This window comes from Mirounga angustirostris, unplaced genomic scaffold (genome assembly GCF_029215605.1).
Source record: "Mirounga angustirostris isolate CCGP_5_RB_7025 unplaced genomic scaffold, mMirAng1.0.hap1 SCAF_7, whole genome shotgun sequence".
In the NCBI taxonomy this organism is placed as follows: domain Eukaryota; kingdom Metazoa; phylum Chordata; class Mammalia; order Carnivora; family Phocidae; genus Mirounga; species Mirounga angustirostris.
Genome location: NW_026991715.1, coordinates 107,096,259 through 107,110,848, shown reverse-complemented (window position 1 = coordinate 107,110,848; position 14,590 = coordinate 107,096,259). Strand labels below are relative to the sequence as shown.

The 14,590-nt window shown below is 44.1% G+C and overlaps 1 protein-coding gene across 7 annotated transcripts in view; it reads left to right on the top strand.

Annotated features, from left to right (window-relative positions):
• The window catches only part of SGCD (sarcoglycan delta), a 954,698-nt gene that overhangs the window by 795,948 nt on the left and 144,160 nt on the right, over nt 1-14,590 (top strand). For all 7 annotated transcript variants that reach the window (XM_064596616.1, XM_064596615.1, XM_045902074.3 and 4 more), the window contains 2 exons: nt 7,454-7,541; nt 13,306-13,425. In XM_064596616.1, the coding sequence (XP_064452686.1) occupies nt 7,454-7,541; nt 13,306-13,425 (208 nt within the window). The remainder of the gene's footprint in view (nt 1-7,453; nt 7,542-13,305; nt 13,426-14,590) is intronic.

The following is a 14,590-nucleotide window of genomic DNA, read 5'->3' as shown; positions in this document are numbered from 1 at the left end:
GACTACTAAAGCATCCTGTTCAGATTAATAAATAGAGACATTGGAAGCTTGCTAAAGATAAACTTACAAACTACCCTTCGGAGATGATTTTGATGACAAATCTAAGTTGGTGTCAGTTTGTTTTTTTTTTCCTAGTCTTATCAAGAATATTATTACTTAATAAACATTGATCTGGAGCCAGTATATTGTGATATCTACTGCAAAGAGGTGGGGTCTTCTGATGACAGTGTTTTGTGTAAGCTGACCAGGGAAGATGATACTGTATAGAGAGCCTTGGAAGGAGGATTGTCTGTGAGAGCTACCTGCCCACCATTGTTTATTTTAGTATTCCTAAAGATAAAATCCCATGGAAATGGATTTAAGGGAGAATCTCCCATTAATGTTATCAACCCCAAAGTGAAATCACATGTCCATAATGGAGTAAGCTTCCTGCCTACTCAGAGAAGGCTGGCTTCCTGAAGTTTCTTCCCAAAGGTCTGGAAAAAAGAAGTCACTAGGTGCAACCACCTTTAAGGAGTAGGGTGTTAACTATGAAAATTTTTTGGAATTCTTGTACATGAGAGATGTGTTTATTCACTCCCATTTGTTTATTCAATAACTTATTTATATCAGTCTGGACTAATGGACATTTATTTTATGCTTTGGGTTATAATTCAATACTACATTCTGTATTTTCTTGAAATTATTCCAGCTTTGGCTATTACACACTCTTTCTGTTGTCTCCTGTGTCCCTTTGTCCTGCTCCGTTAATTATGAGGTGTTTTTCTGTTTGGTGTTTTTATTTGGTCTTTGAGTACTTCCTTTCTTTCCGGCACTCAAGATGTTCCCGGTCATCTTTTATATTTCATGCCTCAGCTCTAGAATCAGCATTTTCCAAGGGGCCCTCCTTATGGAGGTTTTGTTTTTTTTTTTTTTCTTATAGTTGATGGAGGTATTTTGGTAGCCACTGTGCTAGGCACTTGGTACATATTGTCTTTCTTAATCCTCCTATCAACACTAGTATGTAGCCTTTGACTTCATTTCCTAAGTATAGAAACTGGGGCTCAAAGAAAAAAAATGACTTACCCAAGACCACACAGTAAGAAAGCAGAGCTGTGATTCTTGATCAAATCTGTCTGACTCCAGAGCTCACACCCTGAACCCTGGCTGCACAAGGGCCAGCCTCCTTTGTTAGCAAAGCTAACACCAGGTGGAATAGAGCTGTTGCAAACCACCCTGAAAGGGCAAAAGCCAGTGAACCATACTCTGGAAGTCCTCTCAGAACTCTAGCCACGCTGATCCCTTCCTTCTCTGAACTTCGCGCTGATCGTTGAAAGCCTTCCCTGGCTGTGGAAGGTGCTGATGTGCTGTGTTATGGTTTTTTCCGTTTATCTAAATGCCCAGATCAGACTGTTAGCTCCTCAGAGAGCAAGCAAAATCTACCACCATGTAAGATGATCAAAAGAAGTAACTTCTAGAAGCCATATACCTTCAGAACAGACTGGGGTGAGAGAGCTGCCATCAAAGACAAATATTCAAGCCCCTGCCTTTCATACAGGAAAGGACAGATGTCCACTGAAGGGATATCGCAGTGTTTTCATGGTTATATTGCATCGATTCAGTCTCCCCCTGGGCAAGGAGCTTCTCACAGATAAAGGTCGTATCTTCTGCATTCTCCAGGGCCTGAGACAGTGTGTATATTCTAGGCACTCATGTAGTGTGTGTAAAATGCTTAAGAAAGCTCTTGAGTCCTGGGCAGAGACTGCCTGTCCTTGATTTACACACAATTTTAACCTGCTTTCCTCTGAACAAGGCAGCAGTATGAGGTGGCTCTAGAGGTAGACAGACTGACAGCAGTGAGGAATGGTAGGTCTTTGCTTCATTCAAAAACCCCACCGATGGGGTGCCTGCGTGGTGCCGTCGGTTAAGCGTCTGACTCTTGATTTTGGCTCAGGTCATGATCTCAGGGTTGTGAGATCGATCCCTGAGTTGTGCTCCGCAATGGGCATGGAGCCTGCTTAAGATTCTCTCTCTCCCTTGCTCCCCTTTCCTCCTCCCCTGGCTTGCATGCTCGCTCGCTCTCTCCCTGTCTCTCTCTTGCTCTCTCACTCTTGCTCTCAAGAAAAAAAAAAGATTCAAAAACCCTACTGAAAAAAGACAGTGAATGGAGAACAGAAGTGAAAAGGGGTAAACATACATGGTCACAGAGAAAGGGAGAGAAAACAGTTGAGAGAATGATGGAGAAAGCAGGTAGATGAGAGCTAGACATGCCTCTAGGATTGAAACCCACTCCAGGAAGTGAGACAGGGCCACTTATCCATGAGGCATTTTAAGTACAGTGTCTGGGGCCTGCAGAAGTCAACAGGGACCTGGACTGGTCAAAACTCTGCACAAAGACCCTTCACTTCGACTCTCCATCTCTCCCCAGCTCCCATCCCCAGTTGACCCAGTTACATAATAAGTACCTCTTCCCAACCTCGCAGAAGATAGGAAGAATGTTTTCTAGAAAGTTTGACCAGGGTGCCTCAGTCGCTTAAGCGTCTGCCTTCGGCTCAGGTCATAATCCCAGAGTCCTGGGATCGAGTCCCCCATCGGGCTCCCTGCTCAGTGGGGAGTCTCCTTCTCCTTCTCCCTCTGCCTCTCCCCACTGCTCATGCTCTCTCTCACTCGCTCTCTCAAATAAATAAATAAAATCTTAAAAAAAAAGAAAAGAAAAAGTTTGACCAGAGGACCTCTGAGCTCTAGACATTCGGCATAGATGAGGTCAGGAATGAAGCATGAAAATGGATTTAACTAAAAGTCTGTCCCTGAACAGCAAAATGCCCAGCCCCCTTCCCCTCTGACACTCAGAACTCCTATATCAAAAGTTACACCCACCACTTTCCTAGCAGGAGTTAGAGATTTCTTTTTTCATGAGATTAGCCCATGGGTACTGACTGCCCATTGCTACTGACATCTGGACACTCTCCACTGAGTTAGCCAAACCCCCACTACTGTACCCTATGGCAAGGTTCACCCATCTAGAAACACAGAGCTTCCAGCCAGCTTTTTTTATTCTCATGAAAGACAGAAGAGCACATCCATCAAACAAGGAAGGGATGGCATAAAAATGAAGGGTCAAAAAAATTTAAAAATGCTCTAGAAAACTAAGAGTATGATAGTACAAAATTTTTAAAAATAACAGAAAAATTGGAACTTAAAGTATGACCCCAAAAATAGAAATTAAAGAAAAAGGATTAAACAGGAGGGAAAAAAAGAAAATTTAGAAAATAAAGCATTTTTTTTAAATGAAGCATTTATGGGCTCCAGGGAAAGAAAGATTCTGAATATTGATTTTACCAAAGTTGTAAGGACGAGTCTATACCATTGCAGAAATTCAGTGGATAACGTCTAAAGTTGATAAATCAAGATATAGTGTGGAAGCATATTCAGGGCCACAGGGAGAGAAACACGTGGAGGAACATCCTGGCAAGTTGAAAGCTCTTGCAGTGGTAAGACATATGAGCCATTGCTCTTTGATTAGAAGCTTTATAAATACTTAATGTTTAATACTTGTTTTGATATAAAAATAAATAATACTTTAAAAAAAAATAAGACATACTAATTTTAAAATGTCAGCCTGATGGAGCCATTTCGTGTTCAAGCAGCCACGTGCCTCCGATAGCCCCTGGAGGGCATTGTAGAACAAATAATGTTCATGTCAGTGGTCTTGAGTGATCCAGAAAAGGTTTGATTTTGTTCTGCTTTAGAGAAACAGATGTGAAAGGGATTCTGCTGCGAGCTTTAGTTATTTGGGGGAGAGTACCCATGTGGACTGTCCTCCGTTCCCAGTATGGGAAGAATGGTGCTTGCTTCCCTTCCCCATCTCCCAGTCAGGCTCACCCTGTGGCCAGAAGAATCGAGGGCTGACTGGCCTCAGACTGACTTGACCTGGTCCAGAGCTCTGATCTTCATCAGAAGCCGTGAGTCTGCCAGACTCCTTTCTGCCCTGCAGAACTGATCTGCCAGCAGGTCCCTGCGAGCCCCATATCCTCATCCTCGATGGTTGCATCGAGGTCAGTTAGTGAAATTCACCAGCCCTAGGGCAGAATCCTCTGTGGCAGAAATTAACCTCCCCTGCCCCAGAGGCTGCAGTAGTGAGTAGGAGGGACACAGACAGGGGAGCATTTCCCTTACTTGTTCTAATACTGCAAAGACCCCAGGGATGCTTCACTTGGCTGGTATATGCCTGGTTTAGTGTTAGTAAGCAGAGACAGCCAAATAAAAGTCACACTGACCAGCTGCCATGAGAGGCCCTTCGGAGCCTGTTAGCTGCTTCATGCATTTTACCTGGTAATCTTTTTGTTATCAAGGTCTATGGGAAGATTGCAGCAATACTTGCCAGGCTCGAATGAGGCTTTTTGTTTAAACCCTGACATAGCAAAGACTGTGTTTCCCAGGACTTTAGCATATTAGAACAATTAATGGTAAATTATAATATTTTGACATAGCAATAAAAAGGAATGAGTGCCTTTCTTATATCTCTTGCTATAAGCCTTGAGCAGAGCTGTTGGGAGATTTTTTTCTGCTGTGGAATTATTTGAATAGTATTAAGGGCAAGCGAGTAGCATTTGAAGAAACTGGGATTTGAAAAATAATGGTGAGCCAGCCACATAGAGGGAGATCCTTTGAAATATGGAGATGGAAGTTGCTGGAAATGGAAGAAGCCCCTGACTCAGTGCCCAGATGGGTTGTGAAGATTGGTAATGCCAAGGGGGTCCTCCTCATTTCTCTCCATCTTTCCCTCCCTCCTTCCACCCCTCCTCCTTCCTCCCTGTCCTTCCCCCTCCTCCTCCTGCCTCTGTCACTACTCCCCTCCCCCAACTCCCCCATTTCCCATAACTGCTGGAGGACTTAGTGTGTGCCTGGCACTGGACCACGTGTGTTTTAATAATTATAGAGAGAATTTAGTAATTTCAGTAATATGTGAACTTTAATAATTCAATAATATTTGTTCCATTATACATATCAAGAAACTGAGGCTTAGAACTATTAATTTGCCTAAAGGCACCCAACTGGCAAGTAGTAGAGCAGGGATGGTAAGCTAAGCAGGCTGACTCCGGGGCTTCTGTTGCACACAACACATAGTGAGTGCGCAGTTGTGTCCGCCGCGAGCCCGCTGATCATATCCATGTTGATGGTGGAGAGTGTGCAGAATGACCCACGGAGCAGTTAAGTGATTTGCTCCAGGTCACACACCGGTCAGTGGCAGCAGAATATATCCTATTCTCTCACTCCACATAGCCCTTCTCTCTGCAGTGCCAGCTTGCTGAAGATAAGAAGAATTAGTACGTTAACTTCTAGAAACATAAAACCTCCTGTCTGGGTTCCAGGTTCCGAATCCTTACATTACTTGAATTGATTTTCAGTTTTAAGTAGAACTGTTGACATTGCCAAAAGCAATGTCAAAGAAACTATTTTAGGCTAAAATTTTTAGGTAATGGACAGAAGAAGCCTGTGACAGTATTAAATTTCTTTTTCTCTTAGCTAATTAAAAAACAAAGCAAAAAGTTTACCATCAGGCAGAATTTTAACTTGAAGCCATGGCAGGGGATTCCCGTGAATCAGCAGCTGCCCTGATGAGACAGAAGGCACCGTCTCTTTCCCTGACACTCGGACAACAGCTCTGGCCTGAGGGGATCTGGTTCTCCAGGGCCTGGGTGGGACATGGGTATAGGTTATGCGTTTTAGGAGTTCACCTTGGGCCAGAGCTACTGTCCTAGTGTCAGGGAGAGAGATGGTGACTTCTGTCTCATCAGGGCAGCCCCTGATGCACTGCAGTCCCCCACAGGGGCTTGGGTGGGGAGACCGTGACTCCAGACTCTCAGTTTATGGAAGGAATGCCATCCTGGTGGCTCCCTGTCCCTGCTAGCCAGCCACTCTGCCACATGCAGCTGCTCGGCTGAGCTCACGAATCCCCTCCTACGCCCTGCCAGCTTTAGAAGGAAAAAGACATGAGACGCTCATCCCACAACCTTCCTACCTCCATGACCTCCTTTTTTCATTTCATCTTGGCGAAACCTATCCATATTCTTTTTAAGGCTCAGCTGAAGCATTCACAAACATCTCCTTTGCTTCCCACTCCATAGCCTCAAGCTATGAATAATCTTACCCTTCAGGAAAGTTCCCTACACACTTTGTTTGTGGCTCCTTAATCACCCGGGATGGTTCTCCGTCTAGTATTATTTGTGTGTCCATCTTATCGATCCCGTTAGATCCTAAGACTTTAAAAATAAAAAGGAGTCTTACTTATCTTTGCTTTCCGCACCGCTCTTAGGACGATGGTTTTTCTGGGCTTGGGACTCAGTGCCTAGTGGTATTATAGAATTTGGGGGCAGATAAATGTCATGTGGTAACAAAGGTTTAGAAAGAAGAGAATGACTACCCACATTCCTTTCTTCTGATAACAGCTATCCGGATACTGAGGTGTTCTGGCAGCAATTCAGGGAGAACTTCTAAGTCAGGGGTTGACAAACTGTGGCCTGTGGGCTAAATTTGGCTCCTCTACCTGTTCTCATTTGGCCAATGAAATAAGAAGAGTTTTCCATTTTTAAATGATTAGGGGAAAGAAGGAAGACGAACATTCTAGAATACAGTAAGATTATGTTAAATTTAAAACTATTTGAAATTCAAATGTCACTGTCCATGAATAAGGTTTTACTGGAATACAGCCATACCCATTTGTCTGTGTACATTCTGTGATGGTTTGGCACCAAAACAGCAGTTAGAAGTGGAGCAGTTACCGCAGAGACCATACATCCCACAAAACCCAAAATATTTACTATCAGACCCTTTGTAGAAAAAGTATGCTCCCCCCCAACCTCTGAGTCATTCTCAAAAATGCCTGCCACAGTGTGAAATGGACTGGGGTGCTCTTTTTGACAAAGAAAACATTGGATGAAGGCACAGGGAACATTTCGGTCTGAATTGCACCTGGATTCTCACAGCCAGGGAAGAGGCCAGAGGGGCTGACCTTGGGTATTTTCCATACGCTTTCTGCTCTCCAGTTAGGACACTCCATGGTTCCTTTGGAAAAATTACAAACTAGAAAGTGTGGAATTAGGAGATTACCAATCATTCCTTATCATTCTATGTACCAAAGGTAACTTACATCTGTAGGAAGATCTAAAGGACTCTTTGTTGCTGGGTTGCCTCTGATTCAACTCTGTGTGTGTGTGTGTGTGTGTGTGTGTGCGTGAGGGAAATCTATTTTGAGTGCGTGTTGGTCTCTGTGGGTCTCTTTGGAGGAAATCCGTTTTGGATGAATGCCAATTATCATGTATGTGGGGATCATGAAGACATTTGGAGTTTTCAAATAAAGACACATCAATTAGCACTTGGTGAAGACCAGTTCAGCCCCTTGGAGAGTTGTGGTTACAGTTATTTGTTTTGAAATTTGCCATTTTCATGTGTTTCTCTTATTTTCTTATTACAGGGTAATGCCCTATACTTCAAATCAGCCAGAAATGTTACAGTGAACATTCTCAATGACCAGACTAAAGTGCTAACTCAGCTCATCACAGGTAAGAAACTAAAGGACTTGGCAGGGCCTGGTCCACGCTAAGCACTCAGAAAACATAGAGCCAAAGACTGAATGAAATACCACGTGAACTAAAGAAAGAAACGCGCGCTGACATGTTTTACAGGGTGGAGAAGAAGGTAGCATGTGTGCCATGATTCTACTAAAGGGTAAAGGCTCATCATATACACACACACATTTAACTTATGCAAATCCAACAATACTCATTTAGAGGGGCAATAAGCTATTTTTCATGTAACATGGCTCCTAAACATAAGCCATCTGCTTCGTCTGGTGCTCAACAACAGAAAAGCTCTCTGCTCCCATGCTTGAGGACAAGCTGGCTGGGTTGGATTAATTGAGAGAGAGAGCACAATATACACAAAACCCTGCACACAGACTTTATGGGGCGCAAAGGGGATTTTTAAAGGTAATTTGAATCCATGCCATGTTTGCGATATGTGCTGACTTTGAACCTGACTCAAATGCACAATGCAGAGGTACCTTCTTTGATTATGTTTGTGTGGTTCCTTTCATCTGAGCAGATCTGCTCCTAACAGTTGCGGAAAGCACCCACTGGGCTTTAAGCTGCATATTCCTAAAATTTAAACAAGGATTGGTTATTCACGTAATGATTATAATGATAAGCCTGGGCCTTACGGTCATGGAAATGTGTTGAGTGGTCTGACCAACGCCCCCAATGTAGGTTATGAGCCACAGTAAACAGGAGCCATTATGCATCCCCACAGCGGAAGGGAAAAGCGGTATGCTTCTGAATAGCATTGTTACACTTCCAGAGAGAAAATGCCATTTGTTTGGCTTCAGGGCTGAGAGAGAAGTATACAGATGGACATTTTGATAAGCCAGTTGCCCAAATACCCTGAAACATTACTGTGACTGAAACATCTGGCGCCCCCACTGATAAACCCGCCACGGGGAAACAGGTGCTTTGTGCCCCGAGGCTTGCTGGGGAAAGGGTCTCTGTGCCCTGCGGGAGCACTGCATCTGATGTCTGGAGAGCCACAGCCAGGGGTGACTTGGACCGTCTACCAGTGGTGGAAGGAGCCACCACACGGCGCGGCGCCTAATCCGTTAACATGTTCCAGTGTGCGGCTGGATTGTCGGCCTTGCTTACAGGACATCTGGCCTGCAGTCACCACGCTAAATAATTAAATAAACAGCTTCAGTAAGCAGTGATTTAAGCAGCGTGTGTGAAAATTGCCTCCAGGAGGGAAATAAATCCAACCTCCCATTCCCTGATTCCTCTGTTCAAAAGGAACTTATTTAGTCTGTTGATCATTTGCCATTTATTTGCCATCGGAGGTTTGGTTTACTTGAGAGATTTTGTTTTGATAAAGCTGGAAGTGCCCGAATGACTATTCTTCAGTCAGTGTCTCTCCCCCACCGCATCCCAACCTCCTCCTCTCCCTCCTGTCCCCAAATTCCTGACCCCTTCCTCTTGTCTCCCCTCCCCGCCCTCCGGTTCCATCCTTCTTCCCCTTCCCTCCCCACCCCCTCTCTCTTCTTTCTCTCTGCCCCTGTCTTTCCTCCTCCTCCTCTCTCCCCCATCTCTCCACTCTCTCTCTCTTTCTCTCCTTTTTCTCTTCCATTCTCTCTTCTCCCCCTCCTTCCTTGTCTTCTCTCTTCCTGTCTCCCCTGCCTAAGTTAGGCCCTCCTGGCAGCTGAGACCCCTCTCCGGAGCTCTCACAGTGAGGCCCAAGAGAGCTCATATTAGAATGAGATGGGCAAAAAGCCACTCTAACAGCAGCTGACAGGAGCCTTTCAAGATGATCACTAGAGAGGATAATAGATGGTTCAAAATATAATTCTAAGTACATAGACGCATGCATGCTCACCCTGTCAGGTTTTCCTTCAGGCTTCTCCTTTTGCATTTATGCACGTGGTGGAAAGCACAGAGCAGTTCCAGAAGACAGGGTCTGCTAAAGCTTGTTCTCCTTGGTGGTGTGCCTACCCCAGAGCAAATGACCACTCTCGTCCAAGTAGCCAGGCTGACACCGGCAATCCTGAGGATCAAGACTTCTGCTGACCTCAAGAATGTCTCAAAAGCCCAGTAGAAATTCCAGTGTTAGCAGTCCAGGTAAATTTTTCCCACAGAAGAGGACTTTCAGTGATAGTTAAGTTGCCAGGCAAGGCCACAAAAGCACATCTGGCCCCCCCTCCAGCTGATTTAGTGCCCGCTCAGTAGTGGCCCATAGAGAAAGCCCTCCGGCCTGCATGGAGGAGGGTTGTAATGAGCCTTTCATGGCATCTCATCAGAGCAGGGAAGGGTCTCAGGATCAAGGGGGTTGGGGGGAGAGGAATTAGGCAGGATGGCCCCCTTTCAGCTCTCAGATTCATGGCATTGGCATGACTGGGGCCCTGCTGGTGTGTCCTGATGGGTTCCAGTTCTCCCTGTGTAGGAGATGCATTACGGATTTAAAGAAGTACTCCGCACATACCACCATGCACCGAGGGAGCTTAACTGGAGAGTAGTTGCAAGTTACAAGTAATGATTTTTTCCATCCCAGAGAACAATGGGTTCACCAAGGGACCTCCTAAGCAGTCTCCAGTTCCATTTGCATTTCCCTCCAGAATCTTTCTTTTTTTTTTTTCTTTTCTTTTCCTTTCTCTTCCTTCCTTCCTTCCTTCCTTCCTTCCTTCCTTCCTTCCTTCCTTCCTCTCCCTCCCTCCCTCCCTCCCTCCCTCGCTCCCTCCCTCCCTCCCTCCCTCCCTTCCTTCCTTCCTTCCTTCTCTAGGACATTTGGCAGCCCCAGGTAAAATCAACAAAAGGACAAGCCATCTGCACCATTGAGCTGGCAGTTGCTCTGTGGGGTTTTGGCTGAAACTTCCAACTACAGAGCTTTGTATGTGCAAATGGCTCTGGCCCTTGGTAGGTTCCTTTTTGTGTTTTGAGGAGCCCTGGAAAGCAAGATAACTTAATTGTGTTTTGAGTTCTCTGATTGCTTCGGTGTCTTTAGGACATGCTCTTGCATGTCTCACAAAACAGTCATAAGTTCAGAGCAGACTGGCTTTACCCAGGCGGGTGTTCTCGACTCCTCAAGGGCCTTATCTCATGATACTGCCCAGGTCCATGGAGGCAGAGGCCAAGCTTTTTTTGGTCCCCAGTCATACCCCCATTATGCCATTGACTAGATCCAGAGTGGCAAACAGTACTCACCCCATGCCTATCCTGAGGTCATTCATTCATTTATTAATACTCCTTCACCTCCTGATCCCCAATCTCTCCCCTCTAAAAAAAAGGGTTAACAATCCCAGTATATTAACAAGTAGTATAGATTTCATTTACAGTTTTGGTGTGATCAAGAAGACAGCCACATCTGAGCCCTCCCAGAATCGTCTAATCCAAAGCCCTCACTGTCCATCTCTATTCTTTCAGGACTGCACTCTGGTCCTTATCTCCAGCTTTCCACTCCCCCTCACCATCCTCTAAAGCTCCCCTCCTAGCTGCTCCTCATGCGTTGACTCCAATCCTCTTCTCTCTCTAGACAAATACACATCCCTGTTCTTCTATGGAACAATTCTGAGAGCTTAGTTCCAGACCCAGATCTTCCAGTAGCTGAGCTGTTGACCTTGAGAGAGCCCTTAGCTCTGCTCCCACTTGTTCTTCTCACCTAGAGCATAAAGGCAGTCATGGCTAGGTCCCAGGCCATTTGGAAAGTCTCTGCTATGTCTGTTTCAATTTCCCACTCATTCAGAAGCCTTTCCAATGCCCTTCCTTTTGTCAGAGGAGGAGATGAGGGCTGCCAAATTGGCATGATTATGTGAATGAGGCAAGTGCACTGACAGGTGATTGTCATTAATTATTTTCAATGTGTTGGGACCATTGCATTAGAAAAATGGTGATGGGTTGTGATCACAGTGATGATAATCACGAGAGCAGTCCCCTACATTTCACACCACTTTTCCACCTACAAAGTTCTTTCTATAAACATAGAATAATTTGATCCTTTTAACCTTTCTACAAGGTAACAGAATAGATAGATGGTGATAGTACACTTCTACAGATGCAGAAAATGAGGTTCAGAAAGACTAAAGGATTTTCCCAAAGTCACATTTCTAGAGAATGTGAAAGTTGGGACATAGTTCTTCTGATTCTTAGTCTGGTGGCCTTGTCAATGAGGACAACAGCCCTGGATGTACAGGAGTAGGCCTGGCACCATAAGCCAAGCCTCTGTGCTCTTCTGTTTGAACATAAATAATTTTGCCGAACATCAACACCAGACGAGGCCACTCGGTTGGTCCTGAAGGATCAATACAAAACAAAAAACGAAGACAACTCTAACCATGTCTGAATACAGACAAAAATGGAAACATTTATCCAAACCACTCAAATGACTGAACATCCCTCAATCCTGGTTAATATCAGTGACTGCTGTTTCATTAGGCTTTACAGTCTTAGCATTACTCTGGTCTTCCCTACCTCTAGGGAAGATACAGTAATGTGCCAGTTGTAAAATCACTCCCACTTTCCAATAGCACCTAATCCAGAGCAAAGCCTTGCTTCCTGAAACCAAGTCCCAAAATAACCTAACATAAAACCAAATACTGTATTTCTTACTGAGATGCCCTGTGTGGTTGCCCATGGTGTGTGTTCTCCATCACAGCAATGAATACCAAACCCAACTTGTTCACCTACACGTATGTTCCCATTGGTCTTTGCCTGGAAGGCATTGAGGGCCCTTTCATTACCACTTTCTGTAGTTAAGTGACACTGTCTTGAAAAATAACTAGAAACAAAAATGCTCCATCAGAATCCCCCGAGCAGTTTTGGAAAAATATAAGATTTCTAGACTCTAACCTCAAAACTTTTTTTCTTTATGAATTTCCAGCCCAAAAGATAAATTCCTTTTGCTCTGAGTGAGGTTCTGTGGGGATGATTACGCCCGCAGCTTATTCTGATGCATTTCTGCAGAGCAGACTTTGAGAGCCACCTGAATTTGAGGCATCCAGGTAGTTCTAGTTCAGAGAAACTGCAATGTCTCCTGTTGTTGTCGTCGTTGTTGTATTAAAAAGGAATTCTAACACATTAACTTGTTTTATTTTTTCCATGCTACGCAAAACTCTGCAATTTTCTGATTCATTGGTGTTTAAACTTACATCTGTCTCCATCAGAAGATGCCACCACGATAGCCCCCCTTCAAGGATAGCATCTGTTGTCATATGATAAACCCTCTAAAATTTATTGAATGAAATTCTAGCATAAAAGATTCAACAACTTTCTAGCAATTAATTGCAATTTATGATACCCTTTTCTGCCAGGAAATGATCTATATACCTGGGAAATAGACTTGTCTGGTGTCACATGCAGCCACTGGGTTAAGGATACAGAGTGAGACAGACTTCAGCTGAATTTAAAGGCACCCTTTCCAACAGTTAGAGCTGGTCAAAGATACACTGATTACTTCAAGAGATGGTGAGCTTTCTGTGCCTTGATATGTTCAAGCCAAAGTCTACAAGTATTTGACAGTAATTTGGTGGCTAGCTAAGGGAAATCTCATACAAGCATTAGTCTGAAGAAGGCACATGATGGTCTTTAAAATCATAGCCCAAGAGCATATGATTAAAAGTAATTGACAAGACATGGCCAGAGTCACAAGACTGATTTTCACGGTTGGCTTCTGAAAACCAATCCACTTACATTAAAGTCCAATACAAAGTCAGATGTGTATGTTCTGCGAAAAGCTCCTTGTAAATGAATGCAATGAGACTAACCTCTCTCTCTCCCTCCCTTTCTCTCTCCCTTCTAGGTCCAAAAGCTGTAGAAGCTTATGGCAAAAAGTTTGAAGTAAAGACAGTTTCTGGAAAATTGCTCTTCTCTGCAGATAACCATGAAGTGGTGGTAGGAGCTGAGAGATTAAGAGTTTTAGGTAAGGAAACTTTAATCATCTAATTGGTTTGATGCCAATGTATACATTTTAGAGGAAAAATGAAATGGTGCCTAGAAGAGAGATTTAGGTCTATTACCTGGATTCTCTTAAGCAAGGTAGATGAACTCCCCCACAGCCTACCTCAGAACCTGCCCCCCCAACCCCGTGAAAATGTCTCAAGTAATGAGTTTTTGTGGCATGACTGTCAACACTGAGCTTCAGGTAGGGATGCATATTCATGCCAAGAAGTATAACGGAGCACATCCTATCCTCACAGACTGGCACTCTTGGTAGAAGCAGTCAAGACTTATATACATGATTCAGAGATTCCTAAACCTGGTTGTAAATGAAGAATCACTTAGGGAACTTCTGAAAAGTTTAGGTTCACAGCTCCAACCATGACTCACTGAATTAAAAGCTCTGGTGGAAGGGCCCAAGAATTTATTTGTGAAAACATGTGCAGGAATATCTATGGTGCCACTGATGGACTCCTTGGATTTGAGCACACAACAAAGTAGTCTTCTGTGGCTGTATGCTGAAATGCTCTAGTATGGTGGTTTAGGGGTCCTGGTGCTGGAGCTAATCTGTCACTTATCCCTGCTCTGTCACCCATTAGTTGTGTGACTTTGGGCAAGGTACTGACCTCACTGAGCCAGTTTTCTTTCCTGCTCGGTTGAGCTAAGAACATCTACCATCTCAAGTGGTCCCTAGGGTTAAATGAGTTCATGTTGTATCAGCCAGGTATTTTGAATTTGGCATGTTTCACTTTAGAGCACTATAATTTGCTACCTCCTCAAATTTGTCCCATTGTTCAGATGAGTAAACGAAGGTTTGAAGAGGTGAAGAAACTTGTCCAAGATCAAGGGCCAGTGGTAGGACTGTTCAAATCCTTACCCATGAACTCCAGCCTCAGTGCATCTAAATGCACATAAATACATTCTCAGGCCATGGCCAACCCTTAACACTTAATGTCTTTCTCTATTATGTGTAGAAATGGCACTTTCCATATTAGTTCTAGGTTTTGGGGGGCAGTGGGGGAAACAAACGCAAAAACTTCAGGCTCTCCTTTTGTTCCAGAATACTTTGCTATACTGGCTGTAGAATAATTGCCCAGGGGAAAACGTGATGGTATCTCATGCTCAGATCATTCTGTACAAATGATCTG